This window comes from Sebastes umbrosus, chromosome 12 (assembly GCF_015220745.1).
Source record: "Sebastes umbrosus isolate fSebUmb1 chromosome 12, fSebUmb1.pri, whole genome shotgun sequence".
Lineage (NCBI taxonomy): Eukaryota > Metazoa > Chordata > Actinopteri > Perciformes > Sebastidae > Sebastes > Sebastes umbrosus.
The window spans coordinates 28,806,359-28,820,197 of record NC_051280.1 but is presented as its reverse complement, the minus strand read 5'-3'; the positions used below and the strand labels follow the sequence as shown (position 1 = coordinate 28,820,197).

At 41.4% G+C, this 13,839-nt stretch overlaps 1 protein-coding gene across 8 annotated transcripts in view; it reads right to left on the bottom strand.

Moving 5' to 3' along the window:
- Window positions 1-107: 107 nt before the first annotated feature.
- The window catches only part of ctnnd2b (catenin (cadherin-associated protein), delta 2b), a 180,712-nt gene continuing 166,980 nt past the window's right edge, over window positions 108-13,839 (bottom strand). For 2 of the 8 annotated variants that reach the window (XM_037787547.1, XM_037787550.1), the window contains 6 exons: window positions 12,595-12,856; window positions 8,666-8,759; window positions 8,423-8,549; window positions 4,772-4,900; window positions 3,688-3,764; window positions 108-2,957 (listed from right to left, as the gene is read on the bottom strand). In XM_037787547.1, the coding sequence (XP_037643475.1) occupies window positions 2,694-2,957; window positions 3,688-3,764; window positions 4,772-4,900; window positions 8,423-8,549; window positions 8,666-8,759; window positions 12,595-12,856 (953 nt within the window). In that variant the 3' untranslated portion in view covers window positions 108-2,693. The remainder of the gene's footprint in view (window positions 2,958-3,687; window positions 3,765-4,771; window positions 4,901-8,422; window positions 8,550-8,665; window positions 8,760-12,594; window positions 12,857-13,839) is intronic. The other 6 variants (XM_037787553.1, XM_037787554.1, XM_037787548.1 and 3 more) reach the window with 3 other exon arrangements.

Genomic DNA, 13,839 nt, shown 5'->3' with positions numbered 1-13,839 from the left:
ACAGTTAATAGTATAACATAGAACACCAGCGATGCGGTCCTTTAACACACTGAAAAATACCACAAAGACACTTTTTTTTTGGCAACAGAACAAACAACTCCCAAAAATCAGAGGTTCTTCGATGGTCCGTTTATATTTTTTGGAGCAGTTGCAATCTGTTTGAGGCAATAGAAAGATTCACAATTCTCTTTTTAAAACACGTTTGGTCTAGCAACAAAAAGGTCACCGACGTTATATCTCCATACAGGTCTTATAGTCAGGTTTTTCTCTGCCTAAGGATCACAAGGACATACATAACGTTGTCAGTTTCCAGATGCTCACTAACAAATACAGTACGTCTGTTTTTTCATCCAGTGTTTTTCGTGGTGGACAGTTGCATTATGAGTCGTTTTTCAAGCATCAGAAGATGACCTCTAGGACTTCTAAACAGCAGTGGGTAGGGAGAACCAGGGTCTGTTGTCACGTTTTACAATTTAGCCTTTCTCACGTAACAAAAAAAAATTTAAATCACCATTTCAGATTTACCGACAACAAATACTCATGCATTCAGGGGTGCAATTTTTTTGCTATTTAGCATAATGAGACCAATTAATCAGAACTGGGGGTTTTCATGCATGGGAAATACAAGAATTAAACGTGTGATTGTTCTCCGTTATGTGGCTGATAATCAATAGCTTATCAATGCAAAAGGGGAACATTTTGTGCACAGTTAAAATACAGAAATACTTCTCATGGACGTAGCACCTTTTTTGGACTGCTTCCGTGACAACGTGGATCCCTGGGCCCTGGTCTACTCTACTCCACATAGCAACAACATTACTACACAAAGTCGACAATTTAGTGTGTTGACCAGAAAATAAAATGTGAACAAAATTCCTACATGTAGCTGTTTTTTTTTGTTTTTTTCTTTTACAAGTCTTTTTCCATAATGTTGCTGCTATAAGTGACATCCACATCTGCACATAAAAAGTATATATTTATATTTATATAATATATATCCGTACTCTATTAACAGTTTTGTCTACCATGAAGTTGCCACCCATCTCTCAGAAAAGTTTTTTTTTCTTTTTTGTACTTCAAACATTGATTATTTTACAACACAGAAATCAACTAATTTTGTACAACTTTGGAGGAAGCGTTGCTCCGCCCGGTCACAGTCCTTCCGTGATTTTCTTTTTTCTTTTTTTTTTTTTATAGTTTTCTTTTTTATGTTTTCTCCCACAGTCCCGGTGCAGTTAAGACAGGTTTCAACCCAGTAAAACACAGTTTAGAAAAACCAAAGCATTTACAAACTGGCATCGTTTAGAACCGCAAGGATGTTCAGCTGAGAGCTTCAGCTGAACTTGGACCCTTTAACACGCCCCTACCCTGCCTTCTTCAGCTGAGGGGAAGTAACCCTTGTTTGGCACGGTTATATACACAATGAGCACAGTTCACTCAAAGGAGGGGCTCATGGGAACACAAAAAGGGGGATTTGAGGTGTTAATGTGGAAAGATAGCCGCCAAATAAACCAAAGCTAGCCTAAAAAAAATGAGTCACGGAAAAGGCTGCTCATCTGTTTGAGTCAGTCTGTGAAAACTATCTGTAGGGCAGTTAAAGGAGCACCGTGACCTACCAGAATTGATGCTTCGATACCTAATTCATACCCAATGTTTCACAATAGCAACGCGTTCACATCCGTCCGTAGCTGTGATATGAATTTCTGAAAGTCTGAGTGCAGATATTTTTGTGTTTGTTTAAGGGGGGGATAGTTAGTGAGGAAGTGAGGTTGACCCAATGGCGAAAAAGGCCTGACATGACACAGAAAATAGTGCAATGTACAGTACACAATGCATCTCCGTAAATGTACAGTGTACATCAAATACTATACAACCAGAATCGAGAATTAAAAAAGTAGAAACACAACGAAAAAGAAAAAGAAAAAACTGTTACAAATGACAAAGTCCAGAAGCGTTCTTTGCCCAGAGGAGGATACATCACGCCGAAGCCATAGAGAGAGAAACAAAGGTTTTGTGTGACAGACGTCCTACATGTCCTACAGCTCTGCTTCTTTGTGCTTCACATTACTAAAAGCCATGTAGCTATATACCACATATTTACAGGTTTCTCCTGGGTATCTCTCACACGTTCCATTCGCAATCCAAAAACCTTCCGTTCCCGAGTCCACCGATTCATTCTTCTCTTTCATTGTCCTTCTTCGTCTCCATATATATAATCCCACCTTTTTTTTCCCATCTTTTCCCCTTTCGTGTTCTCTTTCGTCGCGTCCGTCCCTCTTTTACGTTCTGTATTCCAGAGGCCTTCAGGTGCAGGAGGTCTTTCTGTCTGCTGAACCTTCTAGCAGTAGTTGATCACAAACTAAACACAGAAAGAAAACGTGTCCGTCAGTTTTGTTGGTGGTGTGCATGCACATGCATGGCCGCTCCTCCGTTCGCTTTTCTTCCTTCTTCCGTCCCCTCTCCCTCACAGGAGTGCAATGTCTTAGATTTTCTCCTCAGGTCTCTTTTTCCTGCACTCCATCCTCCCCCGTCTGTCGTCCTGCTATCTATGATGCTACTCAGGAACTACAGGGGAGGATGGGGAGGGAGGGAAACTGTCCTCTCATCTTCTCCTCCTCTTTTTAAAACTACCCCCTTCACCATCCATCCATCCTCTCCTCCTCCTCTTCCTAATCCTCCACCCTCATCTCCCCTCAGACCCAGGAGTCCGGTGAGGCTGGATAGTGGCTGGTCTCATAGTTGAGCTCGCTGTAGGGCCGCGAGGCTGAGTAGAAGTCTACATAGTTGCCGGTGGACTTGAGGCCCTGCAGGTGCATGTTGAGGTCACCCTGCGGGGGGCGCCCTCCCGGGTGGACCTGGTTCTCGTAGAAGGCCTGATCCTCGTAGTTGACGCTTTCGGGCGGGGGAGGGTTTTGGAAAGGAGGGTAGGGCTCTGAAGGCAGGCCTTGAGAAGAGATCTGTGAAAAGATAAAAGTAAAGATCTTTATTGGGAGAAAAGGCCGTCGTTTGTGTCCCGTGTGAAACCAAGTCAACAGTGACTTATCCAGGTTGACTTACGTAACTTAACTTACGTAACTTAACTTACGTAACAAACGCACTTATTTGAACCCAGTTTACTATCTTTTCCTAAACCTAACCGAGTAGTAAATCTAAAAACTAAGTAAACCTAAGTTGGAACTAGTATCTACACACAATGGATTAGACTGTTGTGCATTGCTGTGAGAGTCATACAGTTAGAGATACATCCAGCTTCAGATACCGCTGCCAGAGGGTGTGATGGGTAATATTTAAGGCTTTTACTGGCAACAATGCAGAATCAAATTCCCCACCCTGACAGCAATTTACTGCAGTGTTCCTATAATGCATAGATGGGACTCTATATCCGTTTATAGTGAACCTCATAGTATGTTTATAGCCTCATGTCACTATTAAATTCCTATAAAGGGGCTAGTTGTGCTGCAATATTTTGTCTCCATCTGGAACTTACTATGGGGTTCCCATATAACAGTTCATTCTCATTCTCTCTGATGTGATTCATGAAGAGGTGTTTAAAGCTCATTTAAATGACAGCTAGTAGTAGAAATTCATCACTTAGTTACTTGTCTCGATACAGAGACAGAGTGCTTTGTGATCACATTTTAAGGGCTACAACAGTGGACTCATTTTGTTAACACAGACTTGTCGTACCTGATTATACTTGAGGTCATCAGTAGGCGACACGTACGCTCCTCTGTGCAGCGTGGAAGACCCACTAGAGATTTGACCTGCAGAGACAAAGAGGATGAGGACTTCAGATGAACTGTTTATTCAGGTATTACTGTGAAGGCAGAGGAGTTAAGGGAGTGTGGGGAGGGCTGTTAGCGTTATCAGGTGGACGGGACACATTTTCCATTAAGAATAAGAATTAAAATGATAATGAATGATGATGATTACGGAGGAGAGCTTGGAGCTCAATGTTTCCCACATAACTGCTGGCAGTGTGCAAAAATGTCTGCAAACATTACATATTGAAACACTGAAACCTTACAGTAGACGCTGTTAACTTACAAACACTCACGGTACTTACTGTAGGTTCATATCACTGACAACAGTTCGGCATTTGAGGAAACATGCTTCTTACTGACAGTTAGATGAGAAGATTAATACCATTCTAATGTCTGTAGGCTAAATATGAAGCTACCGCCAGCATCATCGTGATGAAACGCATCATTGGTTCAGAATCATGGACTGTATCTAAAGATGGACGATGCGTCTCCATCGAGGTCACCCGCCTGAACCAATTGCGAGCCGAGCACGGCCGCAGCTTGTCAGCAAGACAGACTTCCAGCTGACAATCATGACGTCTCAACCCCTTTTTATAGCATCAAATAACCAATTAAAACCAAACATCAGAAAAATCAACACGTGAACATACATCAACGTGATAAGAACTACCTAAAATGACAGAAACCACCTTTGGGAAAAATATATTTGAAGTGTACTTTGAGTTTTTAGTTTGGAGCCACATAAAATTTGAGGGATACCAAATATATAAAGCATAACTGTTGCATAGATCAACACAAAATAAACCTTTTAACAATTTGATTATCTCATCTAACTCTCCACAAGAAAACAAACTGGCGTATTTCCCAACATGTTGAACTGTTCCTTTAACCTTGTAACACCTACACTTACATGTGGTTGCTATTTATTCCGCAGCTAAGCACTGAGCTGAAAACAGCTTTATGGGAGAATGTGTTCTTGTGTCAGACGTGCAGCATGGCACTCCTACCCATCATGGCGTCCTTCCGGGATGTGTGTTCGCCCTTGTTGCCGTGGTAACTGGCATTTCCAGTCGACTCGTAGTCTTGCTTCCTCTCCTTCAACGCCATCATCTCCCTGGGGGAAGTAGGGGCGCTTGCTACACACAATCACACGCGCACACACAGGGGGGATATCTTTAACCTTCAATCCATCACGAACACATTATCAATACATTATTGGATTCATTAGAGGGGACACTACAACAGGAGGGACAACTATTCACATCACACCGGAGTCCCTTCACGGCAGAAAGGTCAGAGTGATTTGTACATTTCCAAGCATCTCAGGTTTTGTGTTTACCTCACCAAAGGCACGGCGCTCTGAGGTGTGTGTTATTTCCTCTAACCATCACCCCTGAAGTGAGTCAAAAAAACGCGGGTGCCGGTTGCTGTTTGTGTTGCGACTCTGTGGGTATTGTGCCATTCTTCACAAATCTGGCTTTTTGACCAGGGTGTGATTACAAAGAGGTAAATATTGAGTCATCCCTCCTCTCTTGCCTCTGTCTTCTCTTTCTTTCTGTCTGGCTGCAGGCCACTCTCTCTCTCTCTCCACATGCATTTACCACAAAGTACACATTCTCATCTTAAACTCCCACCGGCCGATTAATCTCTGTCTGTCTTACTCACCCAAAAAAAGGTATCATAGAAAACACACACACCCATAGTTGGGAGAGAATAATACATGTTGGACTGACAAAGGGGGGGAGGTGGGATCAGTGGCGGAGATAATGAGTTAGATCTGGTTAGCCATGTTGGAGGAAACCTGGCTATTGATTTAGTGCCATATGGTTCAGTAGCGTTTTCCTCTAATATTCAAATCATTATCAACAGCCTTTCACATAGAAGCTGCTGGCTGTGATGCAGCCTGCCAGCCTGTTTGTGTGGCTGCATCTGTCGCTTTGTCTCTCTTCTGTACAACACATTTAGCATTGATCATACACTCATTAATGCTACGCTGATATCGCCAGTCTATTGTAATATCGGCACCTCTACACAGGCCAATTATCCTCCGCCTGCTGCCGCGGTAAACAACTGTTGTAGGAATGTACACATTCCTGAGTCTTTTAACACACTAAAGTTTCTTTTGTGTGTGAAATATTGCCACAGCAGTGGAATTAAACAAATGGCTCCGTGGACCATCTGCTTGCACAATTTTAAACTGAGAAACAAAATAATAAAAAAAAAATGTGAAATCAGCTTCCAAAGAAAGTGTTTATTATTTTGCCAGTCGACAGCCTCATAAATCCAGTTCTGGTGATTATTTTAAAATGTGGTTCAATGAGACCTATTTAAATGTTCTCTCATACATTAATTTCTAATTGGTGTGAATTATGTATTGGCTAGCAGACACAGAACAATATATCTCACCAGTGGAGGCTTTTCAAAAATCCTGCACCACGTTACGTAATGTGCAATTTAACATGTCGGTCTCATGTCTGAATGAGTGCCAGAGTCACTTTTACATTAACATCACATCATATAATTACCTCTACTCTTATTTATATATACATTTAAATATGAGCAATAGGTGGGACCTGGTAACATTTATGTGAAACTTGAATGTTGTCACATTAATGTGAAAGCTACAACACCGCAAAATAAAACATGCACAGAGAAAAGTTAATTAAAGGACGGGTCCATTATTATTATTTATTGGGGTTTTATATAGATCGCAATATAACGGCTTCAGTTCCCTTCAAAGCCACCAGACTCCATTCACAAAAGCAGTAATTTTACATCGCAGAACGCTGGAGTATACATACAACCCCACTTCAGAAATCTGAACTAATCCTTTCAGTTATTTCCAAACTTTGCAAAGCTAACTTTGTCTCAGTTAGTGCTAGCATTCACATTATTCACAAACTTATTAATTAGCTTACTTTGGTAACCTACGTCACTCCTTTTTGCAACGGCTGAGTGGACGTTTCAATTTGAAAAAATCGCAGATGGACCCACCCTTTAAGAGCAATGTAATAAATGCATCACTTCATTATCATCTCTTGTGCACACAGAAAAAAAAAAGTCAGTCTGATAAACCCACAAACAGTCAGACACAGAAATGAGTCAGTGCTAAGTTGTTGAGGAGATTCCTCTCATGTTGGACGGGTCTATAAAAATGAGAAAGTTAATTAGAGGAGAAGAGGAGGCGAGCCTCCTTCACACCCGCGGCGGTCATTAATGAGGGATTCGGTGGCAAAATAAGTTTTAAAATCCATCAGTGATGGCAGCCTGAGAGAGAACGTAAAAATGATTCCTGCTCCCTGCATTGTGGCTCTTTCTGTTAACAGCCGTGTAATGTCTGAGTAAAGTCATAAAGGGACATTTACATAAACGACACCTGTTTCTGAAAGGAAGTAAGAGTTGGGGCCAGGGTAAAGATTTTCAAACAGGTTTGATATTAAGTCACAACACCAGACCGCACCGGTATACAGAACTTTACCACTAGGTGTTACACTTGACCAAAACTCGGAGCGGATTGTCACTAAAATGAGAATAGCTGGCCGACCTTAACAGACCACCTTAAGTAAGCCTGGGGCGCCAGCAAGACACAAGAGTTGGCTTGAGTCTTGATGAGCTGTAGCATTTATTACACCGACCGCCTGAACTTTACACACACTGCTACTGCTACGCTCACAGCTATAACGTTACTGTTAACTCATCATACTGTCAGTCAGACGCTCGTTCTCTCTCTCCCTCGACCGTACACTCACCGCCGGGCTTGTAATAAACTGACTGACGGAAGCCCGTCTTGTCTTGTCAACCCCAAAAAACACTTTCTAGTAAACAAAAACAACGTGCGCCTCTTCCCCCCCTTCGACGTCTACTGAAATATTCATGTTGCCGGTGTTATGTTGAAGTCACCGGCCTCGGCTCAGCAGATGCGCACAGCCTGTTAGACACTAGTGGTTCTGTTAGTCCATTTGTAAACAAACATTATATTATGTTAATCACGTTGGTTGTCGTATTGCTTATTACTGATGCAATACCAGCTGGATTTAGTGCTGTGACGCCGTCGGCACCTGTTGCTGAAAGGTAGCCTACTTTTTTAATTTGCCAGAATGTAAAATCAAACCGGTGTAAGCTTGCACACCGGAAATCGACCCAACTCTAACAGGAAGCCGTCACCTTAACACATAGATGACACCAGCAATGTTGCGTGAAACATTTTGATCACTTTCCACACGTGTATGCATGGAGGATGATTGTTGGCTTTGGTTTCACTGGACATTGTTTTTGTCCCACCGTCAGCTTCAGAGGCTTTTAGACCGAGCCAAGAATTAAGCTCTTGGGGGGAAAACACTGATTTTTCTCCCATTTTTTTTTTCAAAGTGAGTGAACATCAGAGGATGCTGTCATGAGTCCAAAAATACTGAAGCCTGGAAAGCTCATATTAGTCAAACCCTAATTTCGACAACGCAAGGGCGGCAACGTTTTTCAGGAGGCACCGTGCAAGGCTTTTTATTTGACAGCAGAATAATTTGTCAGTGGCCGCCGTAGTGTGAAGGTTAAAGCCGACTTCAGCTGGTTTGGAGCATCGTTTGTTTGACCGGACTGTACTGACGGAAAGATTGATAGAGGACGAGAGGGAGGACAGGAGAGCTGTGGGCGGGTAGACTAACCTGATCGATTGTTGGGTGAGGTCCGTACGGGGGAGATGGACGGAGTGCGAGAGGAAGAATAAGGTCGCTGTCTGTCTCTCTCTATCGTGGAGGAAGAGCCGACAAAATGGTACTGGGAGTAGCCGTCCTGAAGTAGAGGAGAAAGGGAAAAGATGGAGGAGACGGTGTAAGAAATGATGCATCTACATGCCTTGGTATGGTTTCATCTGTTTCCAGTGTTAATACAGCACAATGAGACCTTACCTTTTTGTAGAGGCTACGGAGGTCTCTGTATTGCCACATGCTGTTCAGGACTTGAGATGCTGCTTTCACCACTTTAGGACTATGTCTGGGAATTCAGCAGAGAGGAAAAAAACACATACAGTATAAAGCTTGGCTGTCCTTCGTTCTGTTTTGTGCAGGTGGGAGCTATAAAAACATCACAATGCAGAAGAATGAAGAAACAAGACATAAAGCAGGAACCAGTAAAGCATTGTCTCACTCCTGTCTTCGACCAAAGATACAAAATGAAAATGCCTTCTTCGTCTCCTCGCTTAAATTGTGCCGAGGCCAAATTGCGTAATAATTGCTTGCTTGATTGATTGATTGGCCAATATTTCATTCTGCGTCCTCCAGGGTTTGACTCAGCTGACTAATGGCTGTGGGTTTAATTGGCTCGTATGCGGCCTTATCATCGCCTGGCAAATTGAACTTTATTTCTTCAAGTCATTTTGGTAAATGTTATTGTTTTTGGATTCTGTGATTGCATATCGTGCCCTTGCGGTGATATAAAGCAGGGAACTTAAAAACATTCTTTGAAGAACAAAAATAAAAGAAAGAAAAAAAAGAGAAAGAAAAGTTATCTTTGAATTTATACCTTTAGTACCTCTAAAACGATTTATTCTTTGAAAAATAACAGAAATTAGTTTTTAGCCTATGATTATTCAGAGAGCATTGCAGAAAATTAATGCAACTTTTGGATGGAAAAGTAAGAACCAAATTTGCCATCTGCTATAGGCCTACTGCCCTACACAGACATATCTGGTCAAAATTCAGTTAAGACTTGAATGTGACTTTTTGTCATTTGTTTTACTATATAAACATTTTGCCATAGAAATTTTTCTGAAAATTTCTGTGAAAGCAACTTTTTAAATTTTAAACAATAACTACAAAACGGAGCTAACGGCCATGTAGACAGCTAAAGCAAGAAAGCTAGTCTATGTCTAGTGAAAGCTATCTGGTGAGAGAGCTGAAAAGCCTTCGCTGAAGCTAAAACTGAAAATACTTAACAATAGCTGCTATCTGTAAATGAAAAGTACCCCAATACATTAGTTAGTTATTTCACAAAATTAAATGAGGCAATATCTAAATCCAAACATGACAGAGCCTAACTAAACACCCTGTAGCTAAACTGCTGCTAAAGCGAATTAGTTTAGATCTCAGTAGCTGCCATCTCAGCTTTCGACTCCAGTGGGATTAATGCAACTTTGTAAAGTTAAGCTATCTTTAAATTTCATACTTAAATATATTAAAAGTAATAATTTATTATATTGTATATTATATAAATATTAATGGTAGGCTATAGGCTTTATTGTTGGTAGATACTGCATTCCCCCCCAGATTATTACCCAAAGGCAGAGTTTAGGATCATTTTTTGGTATTATGTAGATTCATTAAAATGAGTTGTTACTGTTCTCTGTCTTAGTAAGACAGAACAGATATTTTCAACATATAGACATATATACAGTAGATAAGGGACTTATGGGACTTCAAATGAAACTGGGGACTCGTGTTTACAACATGGGAAGTCATGGGTAGGTAACATAATGCAGTAAATGCAAAGAAATAATGACAGAGGAAAAAGATGAGGTTGTTTGGGTTATCAACATTTTCCTCAGACATTTTATAAAATTACCAAGAAAAACAATATACGACTAAAATTACAATATATTAACTTATTATGCACCGAAATATGAACTTCCAAGGCCTCTGCCATTTCTCACAACGTCAACAAATGCGTTACAAGTCGTGAACTCTGAGCTTTCAGAAACTCTCCGCTTACGAGGTCGTGAATACAACATGAGGGCGGCGTTCATATGGGCTCATCTCATAAACACGACCCCATTTGAAGGCACCGCTAGGCCCTTCTCACAGCAGCCATTTCGGCATATCATTGCAGGTTAAACACATATGTGGTCCAGGGTCCTGGTATTGTGCATGCTTGCTCACTGGAATGGCTGTGACACACTGAATAGAACGGGACCATAATTAATTAAATCAATTGAACCAGTGTTTACCCTGATATCACATGTCAAAACGGCTGCTGCGAAAAGGGCCAATATCCACGCATTGGCAGCATGCTGAAAGCTCACTGATGAATCACACTTATGAGGGCTGGGCTTAAACTGCAGGCGTGGTGGTGGCTTCGTTTTGATGTATTGATCTAAGACACATGCCAGGTAATCACAAAGTCCCCAGTTTGATTTGGGGACGCTTTATTGTACGCCACCCCTCTTGCTCTCTCCCCATGTTTCCCGTCTGTCTCTACCGTCAGCTGTCAAATGAAAATGCAGGTGCGTAGGTGTGCGGGTAAACAGACTGTGCCAAAACTTTCTTGGACTTTATTTTCTACCGACTGTTTTGACTGTTGACTCATAGCTCTAAAACAAGCACACAGCCTCTCTTAAGCCTCTACCTTCACCCTCCTCCTGCGTCACCCCTGTGTCTCTGCCGCATGATCTCTCTCTCTCTCTCTCTCTCTCTCTCTCTCTCTCTCCACCACAGTCATGTTCCAGCCCTTTCTTATTCCACCTACTTTTCCACTGGTCTGAATCATTTTTCGACATCCCCCCTCTTGGCGAACTCCAACGATCAACCTCCTTATCTTCATGCCTCATTATCTCTCTCTCTCTCACCGTGCATCACCCCGCTCTACCATGTGCTTTGCTAATGAGCAAATAACCAAATGTATCCTTCTCATAGAACAGCAGGCTGCCTGATTAGCATTAATATGTGTGCGTCCCACAGTCAACATTTGGAAATATGGAGACAGTTAAATACAGATTATCTCCAGTGCAGCTGTACATTCTGAGATGTGCTGACTCTGGTTCAGGAGTCTGCGTCTCTATTCTCCGTGACTTGTATACTGATGTGTGATGTTTTTAACAACAAAGAATTAGGCTTAGAAACATCCAATTATAGAGCTTCAAATTCTGGTGGGTGCAATTTTAATAAAGTCAGTTTCCAATTCTCTATAGGGCTGCACGATTATGGCCAAAATGATAAACACGATTATTTTAATCAATCTTGAGATCACAATTATTTATCTCAATTATTCATAGGTTTTTGGGACAAATATGTTTATTGCAATATTGCATTTAAATAAACAGAGCGCTGCTTTCACTTCCATGTTGTGCTACATTCTTACTACTACTACTTCATACTTTGTTATTGTCATCTACAGCGGTTATTTGCATAAAACACACAATTCAAATTATTACGAAATAAATGATTGCATTTTTATTTAAATATTTGCTTTGATTAAAAAGAAAATCTTAGTATTAGTAGTTTTAATTATATATTATAAGCTGCTTAGAGCTAGTGTTAGGAAATTAAACAGGTCATAATTCCCTCTTTATTATCTATTTTATATTGCTGTGAAAACATCTCCTTCAAACAACTGGATTTATTCAAGTTTCTTGCCAAAAACTACATTTTATATAACTAATACTAATATACTTTAATACTACCAATACCATTTTTACTGAGTAGAGCTTGAACGCACCATAATGTAACCCAATGTAACCTCCATTAACGGAGCTCTCTAGCTCCGTGCTGTCACTGTGATGACTCTAAGCATTATGGGAATGAGTTACAACAAAAAAAGTGTCTGATTAAGTTAGTTGTTGTAAATGTTTTTAAGGATGTTCCTCTGTGGGTTATTTTGGACGTGCTCTTGTGACAAATTGCAGCTTTATGTCTTCTTCTCTCACACTGAAGAACTGCTAAAGCAACAGCTAGATGCACCTGTGGTTCTTGTCTTCTATCAAACTATAAAAACTGTTGAGGCTTGATAAGAACACTGCGTCATGATGGTACATCTATCTACAACCTCATCTTCTCGTCGTTCTAGAGTCCCTTCTACTCTCTTTACGCCCCCTTCCACCATGACATCATCTTCCCATTCGGCTTACTTGTCTCCTTTGCTGCGGGCGATGCCGATGAGCTTCTCGATGCCACCGGCGTCCCTCAGGGCCTTGGTGTTCTCCATGTTCTTGGTGATGACCTCGTGCAGCGCGCAGCAGATAGCCGTGATGGTGTCGTCCGACATGGTCTTCCCCGCCAGGAGGCTGCTGTTGGTGCTCCCCCCGCCTCCGCCTCCTCCCCCGCCGCTGCTGTTGTTGTTGTTGCTGCCTCCGGGCAAACGGTGCACCAGGTCCCTCATGGCGTATTTACCTGTGAGCGCGGTGGGTAAGAGTGACAGGAAGGGTGGGGGTTGAGGTGGAAAAAATAAATGAGGTGGAAAGGAGGAGACAAGGTGGAAATAGGGATGAAGAAAAGGTCATTTGAGCTTTAGTTCTGTTAACTTTGATCAATATTGTGCATATGGTGTTTTTTGGCAATACTTTTAACCCATTTGTGCCCAAAGACTATTTTTACTATGATAAGGAAAGATGCCACAACATTTGTTCTGATTGGTCAAATGTCTTGAAATTTGGTATGGACATACTTTGGGTAAGTATCTAAGAGTACAAGTTTGACATTTTTAGATCAGATGAGAAATCACACTTTTATCAATAGTCAAAGGAAAGAATATTAGAAAGATGAAGAAAAACACAAACATTGTGTTTATTTAATGTTTTTTCCATATGATTTTTTTTCACACTGCGTATGTGTGCATATCTTTGATGTTCAACTTGTCATCAGTTCCAAATACTAAATACTTGATACTTAAATACTAGACCAAGTCGACTCTTTCTGTCAACTCTCTGCTCTTTCCCTTTTCTAACCTCTGAAAGCTAAAACTCCCAGCTGCAACTAAGAGAATGCAGCCTGGCTGTGTGGCTGTCAGACACTGATGATGACCACGTGATCTAACACCAACTGACTACATTTCCCATGACAGCCCAGTGCTGCTGTCAAGCAATCTTGTCCACTCTGACCTCTGCCCCCTCATTCTGATTGGGTCATCACCCAGGGTGGGTGGTGGTGGTGAGGTGGTAGGAGGGGACGGGGGCACGTCATGACCCGCTGACAGTTTGCATCCTCACTATATGTGTTTTAATGCTGGTGCATGAACTATATATACTCCAGATTCGTTTTGATCTAAACTGAGCACTACTTTTTAAACTGTGCCCTGCTGAAGCAGTAGGGATGTCACGATACCGTTTGCATACTGGTTTTTGTTAGGAAGTTAATATAAGTTATCTAACTTATAT